Source organism: Eumetopias jubatus, unplaced genomic scaffold (assembly GCF_037043125.1).
Source record: "Eumetopias jubatus isolate StellerSeaLion01/CBP00866 unplaced genomic scaffold, mEumJub1_p1.0 scaffold_11, whole genome shotgun sequence".
Classification (NCBI taxonomy): domain Eukaryota; kingdom Metazoa; phylum Chordata; class Mammalia; order Carnivora; family Otariidae; genus Eumetopias; species Eumetopias jubatus.
The window spans coordinates 3,629,598-3,644,447 of record NW_028274817.1 but is presented as its reverse complement, the minus strand read 5'-3'; the positions used below and the strand labels follow the sequence as shown (position 1 = coordinate 3,644,447).

The 14,850-nt window shown below is 65.0% G+C and overlaps 2 protein-coding genes across 2 annotated transcripts; one reads left to right on the top strand and one right to left on the bottom strand.

Moving 5' to 3' along the window:
• Window positions 1-847: 847 nt before the first annotated feature.
• LOC148162967 (melanoma-associated antigen 8-like) lies at window positions 848-2,252 on the bottom strand. The gene has a single exon (XM_088028911.1). The coding sequence runs from the start codon at window positions 1,856-1,858 to the stop codon at window positions 848-850; it is 1,011 nt and encodes a 336-aa protein (XP_087885037.1). The 5' UTR covers window positions 1,859-2,252.
• Window positions 2,253-12,915: 10,663 nt separating this feature from the next.
• LOC148162966 (melanoma-associated antigen 8-like) lies at window positions 12,916-14,507 on the top strand. The gene has a single exon (XM_088028910.1). It carries the CDS (start codon window positions 13,314-13,316, stop codon window positions 14,358-14,360), a length of 1,047 nt encoding a protein of 348 aa, XP_087885036.1. The 5' UTR covers window positions 12,916-13,313; the 3' UTR covers window positions 14,361-14,507.
• The last annotated feature ends 343 nt before the right edge of the window (window positions 14,508-14,850 follow it).

The window sequence follows — 14,850 nt, the reverse complement described above, 5'->3', positions numbered from 1 at the left end:
CGTTTCTTCTGCAGGACTCAGGGCTCCCCTCCCCACCTTCCTGCCAGGACTGCGGCCCCTAGACTCAGTCCCCTGTGGCTGGGACGTGTCCTGCTTCTGCTAGTGTCCTCACTGCTCACGCCCAGGGCCTTCCAGAGAGCAGAACTCAGCCCACGTGTGGGAATCAAGGAGCCAGTGAGCAGGGCTCCCTCTCTGCTGGGAGGACGTCTCCCCTCCACTCTGGAAGAACCAGGCCAACGCAGGAGCACACCGGTGCGTGCCTTTGGTATTCGCGGAATGACGGACAGGAAGGCATCAGAAGCAAGAACCAACAAACTTTTCCTTTTATTTCTCTATTTCCTGACCCCCATCCCTTCCCTCCTCCTTTCTTTCGCCTTTTCAACCCATCGCTAGACCGGTGCCCTGTGATTTTGGTCCGGAGCAGAAACGAGGAGGCAAGGGGTCCCAAATGGTTTCCAGGACATGACAAAACTCTTAACTCTTGAACTGGGTACGGACAAACGCTGCGGGGTGGATGTCACTCACACACTCAGCGGCTGAAACGGATGAAACCTTCTATGGCAAGGAACCCCACAGGGGAGATTTCTCCAGGACACCAAGCTCTGGATGTGGGAGTCATCCCAGAGAACAGCCCCCCCCGCCACCCCCAGGAGGCTCCTGGCCCTGCTTTCTGCTCCCACCCTCCCCGGCCCTGCACTCTTTACGACGCCCAGGGCTCTGTCTTCACGCACACGCGCGCACACACACACGCACACACGCCCCAGGGAAGAACCAACAAGCGGCCTCACTTCACGCCCAGCACCCTGGAGGAGAAGCTGCTGACCCCAGCGAAGCTGCCCCCCGGGGCTCAGGCCCCCTCTCCCTCATCTCTCACAGCCTCTTCAGACAGGGCCAGCGCGGAAGCCAACTGCCCAGGATTGACCCGGAGCAAATACTCCTCCATTTGCAACTGGCTGGTTTCGGCGTGGGCCCTGGGACCCCACAGGAACTCGTAGCGGGCAGGGTCGCTGCCGGGCACCTGCCGGTACTCCACGTACCCTTCCTGCACCCAGACCTTGGTGAGGAGCTCCCTGGGCTCCCCGTAGATGATGTGCTCCTGCCCTGCATACACCCCCACGAACGCCAGCGCTTCCCACATCTCCTCCTCGGGGGCACGGTCATCCTCCACGAGGATCACCCCCAGGACGTAAACCAGGAGGCCGTTCTTGGGCATGCCCTGCTCACCGCTCAGCATCCCGTCACAGGTGAGGCCCAGGACCGGGACCAGGACGTAGGAGTGGTCGCCGGGGTCCACTTCCTTCACATGCACGCCAAAGACCAGCTGCATGCAGTGGGAGGCCCGGCCCAAGATCACAGGGAAGGCATCCTGGGCGTCGTTGCCGATGACCTCCAGCATCTCCGCCTGGCTGGTGGGCTGCTGGCTGCGATACTTGAGGAGCAGGAAGGCCACCAGGTGGGCCGCCTTCAGGTGGAGTGTGGTTTGCAGCGGGGGCGGGGCCGCTCCAGGCTCCAGCCCAGGGCCAGAGCCCTCCTCCTCCGGGGCTGAGCCTGAGATATCTTCAGACAGGCTCCAGGGAGCGGCTGCCCCGGCACTGGGCGGCGGGCAGGCACTCAGAGGGCTCTGGGGAGGGCTTGGAGACCCAGCGGCAGACCCGTCCTCTGGGGTGTCGAGGAACAGGGCAAAGGAAGAGGAGGAGGAGGACCGTGAGGAGGAGGAGGGGGAGGGGGAGGAGGGGGAGAGGAACTCCTCGGCCTCCGCAGCCCAGGACAGCGGTGCGGGAGGCAGGTGCTCGGCCTCTCTCGGGTCCTGAAGCTCTGCCTCCAACTTCTGGAGCTCCTTGCTCTCACCCAGAGGCATGATGACTTCCGTCTGGCGGCAGGCACCCGGTGCGGCCCGGTGGGCGCAGGCGACCCAAAGGCCTGGGAGAGAGACGGAGCGGGAGGAGCCTCGGCTGAGGAAGGGCCCCGTGGCAGCTGTGACAACGGCGACTCCGGGTCTCCGTGCGGGCACTCCCTGGCCTCACAGGGGTCTCTCCCCATGGGCCGCCTGTCCTCTGAGAGACCCAAGGGGGAAGCCAAGGGCCTCCTCCCTCTGCCCTGTGACCTTAGGAGTCCTGCCTGACACCAAGGCCTTCGCCTCCCAGGTCCTGAGTCCCCTGGAGGAGGGAAGGAGGGGGCACCTCAGGGCGCAGACTGGGAGTGCAGCCCAGGGTCCCCGGGGGCAGGCAGGAGGGCTGGGTCTGACTCCGGGAGGTCCCCACTGCGGGACACCGGGTGGGGGGGTCGGGGGGTGAGTGGGGGGGTGGTCCCCACTCGGCGCACTCGGGGGACTCACCTCTGCCCTGGCAGGGCCCGGGCCCCACCCCTCTGCTCGCCTGAAGCAAAAGCCTCAGCACAAGACCACACAGCCCTGAGCCTGAACAGAAGGACGGGAGGGCGGCCCCATCTGACCGCACTGCCCGGGGCCTCCCAGGTTCCCGGGGAAGGGGAGGCTGCCGCGTCCTTGACTCCTGCCAGGGCCCAGGATCCTGCCTCCGCTGACCTGAGTTCAGACCCTCAGACCAAGGCCTTTGCCTCCCTGAGAGCAGGGATCTGGAAGGAAGAAGGGGCTCAGCCCCAGACTGGCCCCGCCCAGAGTTCCCAGGGCTGACAGTGGGGGCAGGCCAGGCTTCTGGGGCGGGTCCCCGCCTCGTTCTGGCAATTGGGGTCCACTCTCTTCCCTCGGGGTCCTCACCTGGGACTCCTGTCACCCAGGTGGGCTTCCTCAGATCACCTGATGCTGTCCTCTCAGAGCATGGTCCTCGCCTCCCTGAGAGCTCCCAAGAGCCTGAAAAGGCACCTTGGATACTGTCATTTATAAGTAAATGTAGGTTTTGCTCTTTGTCCACAGGCGCTGGCTCTCTGCTCTCAAACTCTTGGAATTTCCAAAGTGTGGGGAATGATAAATGTGTCGTTTGTTAATGTCCAGAAGGTGACTTTGGGCAGCACCTTTGAATGGGGGCTGGGTGCCAGGAGAACCAGCCAGGGGGCTAGAGGGTGGGAACTTTCAGTCCCCCCACCCCCTGAGCACAGGAGAGCGCAGAGGGGGGGTAGCCATTGAGTGAGGGAGCCTCCATCAATCCCCAAAGGGACAGGCTCAGAGAGCTTTCAGGTGGGTGACATGGAGGTGTGGGGGGAGGGGCGCACGCAGAGGGCATGGAAGCTTCTCCACACCCGTGCCCTCCCGTGGCCCACGCAGCTCTCACGTCTGGCTGTTCCCGAGCTACATCCGTTGGCAAGCACCCAGGGGTCTAGTGAGTGAGTTGTGTGCCTGAGTTCCGTGAGCTGCTCCAGCCCGTTCGGGGCAGCGGCGGACGGGGTCCTGGGAACCTCTGCTTTAGGGCCTTTTGGTCACAAGCACCCAGAACAACCCAGGGCTGGCCAAGTGACTACCGAATGGTGGGACGGTCTTGTAGGCCCGAGCACCTACTCTGTGGGGAAGCTGCTGCCATCTCTGGATAGAGCCTCAGAGCTGCCTTGAATTCCTAGACTCTTTGTGGGCGGGCGAGACCCACTGTCGTGGGCAACGCCCCCTCCATCTTGCAGTTGGTACCAAAAGGCATCTCCACCACACGCGGTTGTTACCAAAAGGTATCTACACCACATCTCCACCATATGCAAGATCACAAAGGGCTGGCTGTGGGGCCCGGCCCCCCTGTCCTGGGTTGGGGAGACCCTCAATCTCCGAGTAGGTTCCTCTTTCTTCCTGCCAGGGCCTGCCCTTCCTCCCGGCCCCCGACCTGAGACAGAAGCCATGTGCCCCTCAGACCAAGACCTCAGCTCCCCGAGGACTCCCCACCTTCCGGCCCATGGGACAAGTGAGCATGCCACCTAGGGCCACCGCTGACTGTTCCTTCCGGGGCTGACACCAGGGCAGAGGTGGACTCTGTGCAGTCCTTTCTTTTCTGAGATGGGGGCGGGGGTAAGGTCAGCCCTCCTTCAGGGTCCTCGTACGGCTGCCTGGGGGATCCTGGGATCCTCCCTCTGCCGCCTTGATGTTTCCCACCGGCCAAGGGCCTCACGTTCCGGAGAGCCCCCAGGCCCAACCATGCGGCAGAGGAGCCACATCCAGCCATCCCTGCTAGGCCCTCCCTGGGCTGAGAACGGGGAACCTGGACTCTCGTTAAGGTCCCTTCTCTTTCGAAGTGGGGGGAAACGTTCATACCCTCCATCCTCCCAAAGGGTCCTTTTCTTGAGTCCTGGCCGATCTTTGAAGTCTTTTCTCTGCTGACCAGGTATGGCTCCCTCTGTTGAGCTGAAGTCAGCCCTCTGAACAGAATCTCACCTCCCTGACAGCGGCAGGGAGTGGGAGCACCACCCGCAGCCTTCCCTGCCTCTGCCCTCGGAGGGTGCCGAGCGTGGGAGAGTGGGGCCCACTCTGCCTGGATGGGAAATGCCCTCAGCATCCTTCAGGGGTGCATACTGATTCCCATCAGGGCCTGCCACTCTCCCTTCTGACCCACAGCGTCCTGCAGAGCACGTCCCTCAGAACCTGAGGAAAGGTGTGGGACGGCTCCTCAGGGTGCGGCCCAGGCAGCAGAGGCCTGAAGCCCCGGAGCTGACAGTGCGCTGCGTCGGACTTGGGTGCTGAGTGGCCCCGTCTGCGGTGGGACGGGCGAGCCCCTGGCTCCACGCTCAGAGCAAGTACCTCACCTTGACCACTGGCACTCCCCTGCGCCTCCCCTGCTCTGGGACCTTAGAGGCTCCTGCCTCGGACCTAGGCCTCCACTCTGAGCTCGGGAAGCCCCTGGAGGAGAAAAGGAGGAGTCACTTCGGGGTGCAGACACAGAGCAGGGCACACGGGCCCCAGTGGGGCAGGAGGGCTGGGGCGGACTCTGTGAGGTCCCCATCCGTCCAAGCTGGGCGGTCCCCTCCTTGGCCCCTCAGGGGACTGCTATTTCCCCTGGCAGGGCCTGGGCCCCACCCCCGCAGCCTGAGGCCACAGGGTCACAGCAAGACCTCGCAGCCCTGGGACCCCACAGAAGGTAAGCGAGGGGGCCCACCTCTGCCCACGCCTGCCAGAGGTCTAAGGGCTCGTCTCGGGATCCCAGGGACGGCCAAGCTCGGGTGCCGTCTGTGCTGGGATGGGCGCACCTCTCCGTCTAGTCCTAGACCCCAAGGAAGGCCTGGGAAAACTCCCTGTGTTGACCCGAGGCCACCCTCCTGGTACCGAGGCCTCATCCCTGGGAGACGCCAGAAGGAAAAGTCAGGAGACACAACTTGGCCCACCGATCGCCCGTCTCTCCACGGCTGGCAGCAGCCGCAGGGTAGGCCCGGGCCCTAAGGATCCTGCTGTGGGAGGCAGCCCCTCATTTCTCATCTCCCCATCAAGGACTCCTGCCCCGCCCGCCGCCCCCCCCCCCCGGCCCCAGGCCCAGAGCCAGAGCCAAGGCCCCTGACTCCTCTGCTACCTGAGTCCAGGTCCTCAGCCCCAGGCCCTCCCCTCCCTTAGACCAGGGAGCTGGAGAGGAGGAGGGGTTCAGCCTGACAGGCCCCACCCAGGGTTCCCAGGGCTGCCAGGTAGGGGCTGCACCGATTTCGGGGCCATCCCCTCCGTGTCCCGAGGGGTGCGGTGGGAGCCACTTACCCCTCCCTCAGGGGGTCCCCACACTGACTCTTGGCAGGAGCAGGGACTCCTGTGTGTCTCCCAAGTGGGCTTCCCCAGATGACCTGACTCCGACCTCTCCCAGCATGGTCCTCACCCTCCTCTCGGAGGGTGAGGAGGCAGCACTCCACGCCCTCCCCCTGCACCCCACCCAATTCACAAAGAGCTGAGATCGGGGTCGGCCCCTCTGTCCTGGGGTGGGAGTCCACTCTTTGTCCGCAAGGTGCTCCTGTTTACTTTCGGCGGGACCTGGAACTATCCCTTCTTCTAACCCCAGGATGCATCCTGCAGGCCAAGGCCACCCACCCGCTGAGACCCAGAGGAGATAGTGGGGCCCTTACTTTTCTTGACACCTGGCCTGGCCTCGCAGGACTGACCACTGGGGCAGGACTTCATTGGGAACCTTGTGTCTGGGTGGGTGTCTGCTCAGGCCTCCCTCAGGGTCTTGGGACTCCACCCTCTGCTGACCTGAGGCCCGACTCCTCAGACCAAGGCTCACCTCCTTCAGACCCGGGCTGCAGACGTCAGTCAATACCTCAGCTGCTCCCCCCCACCTTGGGGCACATGGAAGAAGGAGCCCAAGGGCAACAAAATCATTGTCTGTTTCAGGCTCTATGGTCTTCGGCTCTCAGCCGGCCTCCCTCCTGGTCTCCAACAAGACGTGGGGCCCTGCCCTCTGCTGTCCCGAGTCCTTTCCCCTCTGACCGCCCCGCACATCCCTGAGATCCAAGGCCAAATTCGGGGGTGCGCCTCAGGCGGACGGCTGCTCCAGAGCCTCCCGTCTATGACTCTGTTCTGGGGTCCAGGGCCCCCTCAGTTCTCCCTCAGTGTTCTCACCTGGATTCCAGCAGGAACGGAGCCCTCCCTGCTGCTGACCTGAAGACCTGCCTCCTACCCCAGCCCCCAGCCTCTCTGAGACCCGGATGTGGAAGTCTGGACACGCCACTCGTCCTCCTCCCGCTCAGGGGCCTCCCAGGACTGATTCCCTACTGGGTCCAGGGTCCTTCATTCCTCCCTCTGCTCCTCACCTTGACTCCTGACAGAACCTGGGCCCTCCTCCCCCCGCACCCCCCCCCCCCCCCCGGCCTGCCAACTAGAGGCCCTGCTCCTTACACCAGACCTCCGGACTCTCTGAGACCCAGCACCTGAAGGCGGCACTCGCGACGTATCCCCATGGACCCCAGAGAGCTTCCGGGACAGACACTATGGCCCACCGTCTGGGAGACCTCCTCTGTCCTTCCCCAGAGTTCATACCTTGACTCCGGTTACTGCTGGGCCCTCTCCTCTGCCCACCCGACGGAGGCCCCGCTCCTTCCTCCAAGGACCCACCGCCTGGGAGACCGGATGCGAATATCCGGACTCACCACGTGCTCCCATCCGCCCCCGCCCCCCCCCCCCCCCCCCCCCCCCCCGTCACGGACCTTCCAGGACCGAGGCTGTGCTGGGGTCCAGGGTCCCTCAGTCCTCCCTCGGCATCCTCACCGTAAAGCCCAGCAGGACCTGCGGCCTTCCCTCTGCCCAACGGAGGGAGGCCCTGCTCCTTCGGCCACGGCCCCAGCGTCTGTGAGACCCGGATGCGGAAGTGCGGACTCACCACGTGCTCCCATCCACGCCGCCACGCCCCCCCCCCGTCACGATCTTCCAGGACCCAGGCTGTGCTGGGGTCCAGGGTCCCTCCCTCCTCCGTCTGCATCCTCACCGTGAAGCACAGCAGAACCTGAGCCCGGCCCTCTGCCCAACGGAGGGAGGCCCTGCTCCTTCGGCCACGGCCCCAGCGTCTGTGACACCCGGATGCGGAAGTCCGGACTCGGCACGCCGCTCCCCTCTCCTGCCCCACGTAGCCCACCCCGGAACCCATCTGCGCCCCACGTGCTGGCACCCTAAGGGACCCCTTCCTGTGGGGTCCGGATGTGACGAGCGCCGACTTCCGCCTCGGAGGCCTGAGAGACGCCGGGACCTCCGTGAGTGGGAGGACGGACCTCGGTCGGGAGACGCCAGGCGTGCAGGTAGACGCACCCGTGAGGGAGCACAGAGTGCGGGGTCCCCCAGGAGCCAGGTCGCCATGCCGGCAGCCCCGAGCGACCCCGCCAGGGGACAGCGTCGTCCCGCTGAGCCCCTCCCGCCGCGGCCCGGGGCACTGGACAGGGGTCCCCAGATGGACGGGCCCGGGCCCTCCCTGGAGCGGGTTGCGGGGGGAGAGGGAGGACTGTGGGGGCCACTGCTCCCCGCTCAGGTCCAGCCACTCGGGCCCTGCCGCGGCCCGGCCCTGGGGGCCCCCCCGGGGAGGGTGGCCACAGGTGGGTGCGTCCGGTGAAATGCGCGGCGGGGGTCTGAGGGAGCTGAGGACCTGGGTCAGAGGGGAAGGGTGCCAGGTCGGGACGGGGCAGGGGCACAGGCAGCCCCAGGGAGTCCGAGTGGTGCCGGGGTGGGGATCGATCGGGGGCAGGACCGAGGGACTCAGGAGCCCAGGACAGAGGGGACCTCACCGAGGTCGGGCCCCAGGGTGAGTCCGGGAAGGCCGCAGGGCGGGAAGGGGCCACGCGGCCAGTGCGGCGGACTGCTGCATCCGGGTCTCCCGAGAGTCTAGGGGCCTTGGCAGAAGGGGCAGGGCCTCCCTCGGGTGGACAGACGGCGGGCCCCGGTCCTGCTGGCTTCACGCTGAGGATGCAGAGGGAGGAGTGAGGGACCCTGGACCCCAGCACAGCGTCAGTCAGGGAAGGTCCCCGGGGTAGGGGGGGAAGGGAGCACGTGCAGAGTCCGCACTTCCGCATCCGGGTCTCAAAGACGCTGGGGGCCTTGGCGGGAGGATCAGGGCCTCCATCTGGTCGGCAGCTTTTCGGTGAGGATGCAGAGGGAGGAGTGAGGGACCCTGGACCCCAGCACAGCGTCAATGCTCGAAGGTCCGTGAGGGGGGGGAGGGGGCGGCGGATATGGGAGCACGTGGTGAGTCTGGACTTGTATATCCAGGTATCAAAGACTCTGGGGGCCTTGGCAGAAGGGGCTGGGTCTCACACGCCTGGACAGAGGGCGGGCCCCGGTCCTGCTGGCTTCACGCTGAGGATGCAGAGGGAGGAGTGAGGGACCCTGCACCCCAGCACAGCGTCAGTCAGGAATGGTCCGCGGGGGAGAGGCGGGCGGGTTGGTAGCACCTGGTGAGTCCCGACTTGCACATCCAGGTCTCAAAGACTCTGGGGGCCTTGGCAGAAGGAGCAGGGCCTCCCTCAGGTGGGTAGAGGGCCGGGCTCAGGTCCTGCTGGGCTTCGTGTTAAGATTGCGGAGGGAGGAGTGAAGGACCCTGGACCCCGGCACAGCGTCAGTCAGGGAAGGTCCATTGGGGGGAGGGGGGTGATTGGAACCTGTAGTGAGTCTGGACTTCCGAATCCGGGTCTCAGAGAGACGGAGGTGAGGGCCCGATGAAAGGAGCAGATGCTCACGTGGGCAGAGGGGAGGGCCCTGGTCCCCCAGTGGCGGGGGGTGGCGTGCAGAGGCCAGGGTTAAACCCTGTGGGAGGACAGAGGGGAGCCCTGCAGAAGCCCACCCATGAGGTCAGTCTAGGGAGGCCCCCCTGGGCGGGATGGGGACACGTGGCCAGTGCGGCCGGACTTCTGCATCTGAGTCTCCCGAGAACCTGGGGTCCTTGGTGGATCGAAGGAGCAGGGCCTCCCTCAGCGGGGCAGAGGGGCAGGCCCAGGTCCTGTTGGGCTTTACGCTGAAGTTGCAGAGGGAGGGCTGAGAGACCCTGGACCCCAGCCCGGAGTCAGTGGGAAATGGAGACGTGGCCGTGGATGAGGACGTGCTGGCTCCTCCCCCTTTTCTCGGAGCTCTCAGGGTGCTGAGGACCATGCTGGGAGAGGTCGGGGTCAGGTCATCTGGGGAAGCCCATCTGGGAGACACACAGGAGCCCCTGCTCCTGCCAAGAGTCAATGTGGGGACACCCGGGGGAGCAGTGAGTGACTCCCAACCCACCCGTCGGGACCAGGAAGGAGGGCCCAGAAGTCTGTGCCACCCCTACCTGGCGGCCCTGGGAACCCTGGGTGGGGCCTGTCAGGCTGAGTCCCTCCTCCTCTCCAGATCCTTCCTCTCAGGATGGGGAGGGCCGGGGCCTGAGGGTCTGCACTCAGGTAGCAGAGGACGCAGGTGCCCTGGCTCTGGGTCTGGCCCTGAGGTGGGGGGCAGATGAGAAATGAGGGGCTGCCTCCCACAGCAGGATCCTTAGGGCCCGGGCCTACCCTGCCGCTGCTGCCAGCCCTGGGGAGATGGGCGATCGGTGGGCCAAGTTGTGTCTCCTGAATTTTCCTTCTGGCGTCTCCCAGGGATGAGGCCTCGGCACCAGGAGGGTGGCCTCGGGTCAACACAGGGAGTTTTCCCAGGCCTTCCGTGGGGTCAAGGACTAGACGGAGAGGTGGGCCCATCCCAGCACAGACGGCACCCGAGCTTGGCCGTCCCTGGGATCCCGAGACGAGCCCTTAGACCTCTGGCAGGCGTGGGCAGAGGTGGGCCCCCTCGCTTACCTTCTGTGGGGTCCCAGGGCTGCGTGGTCCTGCTGTGACCCTGTGGCCTCAGGCTGCGGGGGTGGGGCCCAGGCCCTGCCAGGGGAAATAGCAGTCCCCTGAGGGGCCAAGGAGGGGATCGCCCAGCTTGGACGGATGGGGACCTCACAGAGTCCGCCCCAGCCCTCCTGCCCCAGTGGGGCCCGTGTGCCGTGCTCTGTGTCTGCACCCCGAAGTGACTCCTCCTTTTCTCCTCCAGGGTCTTCCAGAGCTCAGAGTGGAGGCCTAGGTCCGAGGCAGGAGCCTCTAAGGTCCCAGAGCAGGGGAGGCGCAGGGGAGTGCCAGTGGTCAAGGTGAGGTACTTGCTCTGAGCGTGGAGCCAGGGGCTCGCCCGTCCCACCGCAGACAGGGCCACTGAGCACCCAAGTCCGACGCAGCGCACTGTCAGCTCCGGGGCTTCAGGCCTCTGCTGCCTGGGCCGCACCCTGAGGAGCCGTCCCACACCTTTCCTCAGGTTCTGAGGGACGTGCTCTGCAGGACGCTGTGGGTCAGAAGGGAGAGTGGCAGGCCCTGATGGGAATCAGTATGCACCCCTGAAGGATGCTGAGGGCATTTCCCATCCAGGCAGAGTGGGCCCCACTCTCCCACGCTCGGCACCCTCCGAGGGCGGAGGCAGGGAAGGCTGCGGGTGGTGCACCCACTCCCTGCCGCTCTCAGGGAGGTGAGATTCTGTTCAGAGGGCTGACTTCAGCTCTACAGAGGGAGCCATACCTGATCAGCAGAGAAAAGACTTCAAAGATCGGCCAGGACTCAAGAAAAGGACCCTTTGGGAGGATGGAGGGTATGAATGTTTCCCCCCACTTCGAAAGAGAAGGGACCTTAACGAGAGTCCAGTTTCCCCATTCTCAGCCCAGGGAGGGCCTAGCAGGGATGGCTGGATGTGGCTCCTCTGCCGCATGGTTGGGCCTGGGGGCTCTCTGGAACGTGAGGCCCTTGGCCGGTGGGAAACATCGAGGCGGCAGAGGGAGGATCCCAGGATCCCCCAGGCAGCCGTACGAGGACCCTGAAGGAGGGCTGACCTTACCCCCGCCCCCATCTCAGAAAACAAAGGACTGCACAGAGTCTACCTCTGCCCTGGTGTCAGCCCCGGAAGGAACAGTCAGCGGTGGCCCTAGGTGGCATGCTCACTTGTCCCATGGGCCGGAAGGTGGGGAGTCCTTGGGGAGCTGAGGTCTTGGTCTGAGGGGCACATGGCTTCTGTCTCAGGTCGGGGGCTGGAAGGAAGGGCAGGCCCTGGCAGGAAGAAAGAGGAACCTACTCGGAGATTGAGGGACTCCCCAACCCAGGACAGGGGGGCCAGGCCCCACAGCCAGCCCTTTGTGATCTTGCATGTGGTGGAGATGTGGTGTAGATACCTTTTGGTAACAACCGCGTGTGGTGGAGATGCCTTTTGGTACCAACTGCAAGATGGAGGGGGCATTGCCCACGACAGTGGATCTCACCCGCCCACAAAGAGTCTAGGAATTCAAGGCAGCTCTGAGGCTCTATCCAGAGATGGCAGCAGCTTCCCCACAGAGTAGGTGCTCGGGCCTACAAGAACGTCCCACCATTGGGTGGTCACTTGGCCAGCCCTGGGTTGTTCTGGGTGCTTGTGACCAAAAGGCCCTAAAGCAGAGGTTCCCAGGACCCCGTCCGCCGCTGCCCCGAACGGGCTGGAGCAGCTCACGGAACTCAGGCACACAACTCACTCACTAGACCCCCGGGTGCTTGCCAACGGATGTAGCTCGGGAACAGCCAGACGCGAGAGCTGCGTGGGCCACGGGAGGGCACGGGTGTGGAGAAGCTTCCATGCCCTCTGAGTGCGCCCCTCCCCCCACACCTCCATGTCACCCACCTGAAAGCTCTCTGAGCCTGTCCCTTTGGGGATTGATGGAGGCTCCCTCACTCAATGGCTACCCCCCTCTGCGCTCTCCTGTGCTCAGGGGGTGGGGGGACTGAAAGTTCCCACCCTCTAGCCCCCTGGCTGGTTCTCCTGGCACCCAGCCCCCATCCAAAGGTGCTGCCCAAAGTCACCTCCTGGACATTAACAAACGACACATTTATCATTCCCCACACTTTGGAAATTGCAAAAGTTTGAGAGCAGAGAGCCAGCGCCTGTGGACAAAGAGCAAAACCTACATTTACTTATAAATCACAGTATCCAAGGTGCCTTTTCAGGCTCTTGGGAGCTCTCAGGGAGGCGAGGACCATGCTCTGAGAGGACAGCATCAGGTCATCTGAGGAAGCCCACCTGGGTGACAGGAGTCCCAGGTGAGGACCCCGAGGGAAGGGAGTGGACCCCAATTGCCAGAACGAGGAGGGGACCCGCCCCAGAAGCCTGGCCTGCCCCCACTGTCAGCCCTGGGAACTCTATGCGGGGCCAGTCTGGGGCTGAGCCCCTTCTTCCTTCCAGATCCCTGCTCTCAGGGAGGCAAAGGCCTTGGTCTGAGGGTCTGAACTCAGGTCAGCGGAGGTAGGATCCTGGGCCCTGGCAGGAGTCAAGGACGCAGCAGCCTCCCCTTCCCCGGGAACCTGGGAGGCCCCGGGCAGTGCGGTGAGATGGGGCCGCCCTCCCGTCCTTCTGTTCAGGCTCAGGGCTGTGTGGTCTTGTGCTGAGGCTTTTGCTTCAGGCGAGCAGAGGGGTGGGGCCCGGGCCCTGCCAGGGCAGAGGTGAGTCCCCCGAGTGCGCTGAGTGGGGACCACCCCCCCTCACCCCCCCCCCCCCCGGTGTCCCGCAGTGGGGACCTCCCGGAGTCAGACCCAGCCCTCCTGCCTGCCCCCGGGGACCCTGGGCTGCACTCCCAGTCTGCGCCCTGAGGTGCCCCCTCCTTCCCTCCTCCAGGGGACTCAGGACCTGGGAGGCGAAGGCCTTGGTGTCAGGCAGGACTCCTAAGGTCACAGGGCAGAGGGAGGAGGCCCTTGGCTTCCCCCTTGGGTCTCTCGGAGGACAGGCGGCCCATGGGGAGAGACCCCTGTGAGGCCAGGGAGTGCCCGCACGGAGACCCGGAGTCGCCGTTGTCACAGCTGCCACGGGGCCCTTCCTCAGCCGAGGCTCCTCCCGCCCCGTCTCTCTCCCAGGCCTTTGGGTCGCCTGCGCCCACCGGGCCGCACCGGGTGCCTGCCGCCAGACGGAAGTCATCATGCCTCTGGGTGAGAGCAAGGAGCTCCAGAAGTTGGAGGCAGAGCTTCAGGACCCGAGAGAGGCCGAGCACCTGCCTCCCGCACCGCTGTCCTGGGCTGCGGAGGCCGAGGAGTTCCTCTCCCCCTCCTCCCCCTCCCCCTCCTCCTCCTCCTCCCCCTCCTCCTCCTCCTCCTCCTCACTGTCCTCCTCCTCCTCTTACTTTTCCCTGTTCCTCGACACCCCAGACACCCCAGAGGACGGGTCTGCCGCTGGGTCTCCAAGCCCTCCCCAGAGCCCTCTGAGTGCCTGCCCGCCGCCCAGTGCCGGGGCAGCCGCTCCCTGGAGCCTGTCTGAAGATCTCTCAGGCTCAGCCCCGGAGGAGGAGGGCTCTGGCCCTGGGCTGGAGCCTGGAGCGGCCCCGCCCCCGCTGCAAACCACACTCCACCTGAAGGCGGCCCACCTGGTGGCCTTCCTGCTCCTCAAGTATCGCACCCAGCAGCCCACCAGCCAGGTGGAGATGCTGGAGGTCATCGGCAACGACGCCCAGGTTGCCTTCCCTGTGATCTTGGGCCAGGCCTCCCAGTGCATGCAGCTGGTCTTTGGCGTGCATGTGAAGGAAGTGGACCCCAGCGACCACTCCTACGTCCTGGTCCCGGTCCTGGGCCTCACCTGTGACGGGATGCTGAGCGGTGAGCAGGGCATGCCCAAGAACGGCCTCCTGGTTTACGTCCTGGGGGTGATCCTCGTGGAGGATGACCGTGCCCCCGAGGAGGAGGTGTGGGAAGCGCTGGCCTTCATGGGGGTGTATGCAGGCCAGGAGCACATCATCTACGGGGAGCCCAGGGAGCTCCTCACCAAGGTCTGGGTGCAGGAAGGGTACGTGGAGTACCGGCAGGTGCCCGGCAGCGACCCTGCCCGCTACGAGTTCCTGTGGGGTCCCAGGGCCCACGCCGAAACCAGCCCGTTGCAAATGGAGGAGTATTTCCTCCGGCTCAATCCTGGGCAGTCGGCTTCTGCGCTGGCCCTGTCTGAAGAGGCTGTGAGAGATGAGGGAGAGGGGGCCTGAGCCCCGGGGGCAGCTTCGCTGGGGTCGGCAGCTTCTCCTCCAGGGTGCTGGGCGTGAAGCGAGGCTGCTTGTTGCTTCTTCCCTGGGGCGTGTGTGCGTGTGTGTGTGCGCACGTGTGCGTGAAGACAGAGCCCTGGGCGTCGTAAAGAGTGCAGGGCCGGGGAGGGTGGGAGAAGAAAGCAGGGCCAGGAGCCTCCCGGGGGTGGCGGGGGGGGGGGGCAGTTCCCTGGGATGACTCCCACATCCAGAGCTTGGTGTCCTGGAGAAAGCTCCCCTGTGGGGTTCCTGGCCATAGAAGGTTTCATCCGTTTCAGCGGCTGAGTGTGTGAGTGACATCCACCCCGCAGCGTTTGTCCGTACCCAGTTCAAGAGTTAAGAGTTTTGTCATATCCTGGAAACCATTTGGGACCCCTTGCCTCCTCGTTTCTGCTCCGGACCAAAATCACAGGGCACCGGTCTAGCGATGGGTTGAAAAGGCGAAAGAAAGGAG

What these genes read in the sequence shown, in the direction of transcription:
- LOC148162967 (XM_088028911.1), bottom strand. Translation starts at nt 1,858, where the DNA reads ATGCCTCTGGGTGAGAGCAAGGAGCTCCAGAAGTTGGAGGCAGAGCTT.
- LOC148162966 (XM_088028910.1), top strand. Translation starts at nt 13,314, where the DNA reads ATGCCTCTGGGTGAGAGCAAGGAGCTCCAGAAGTTGGAGGCAGAGCTT.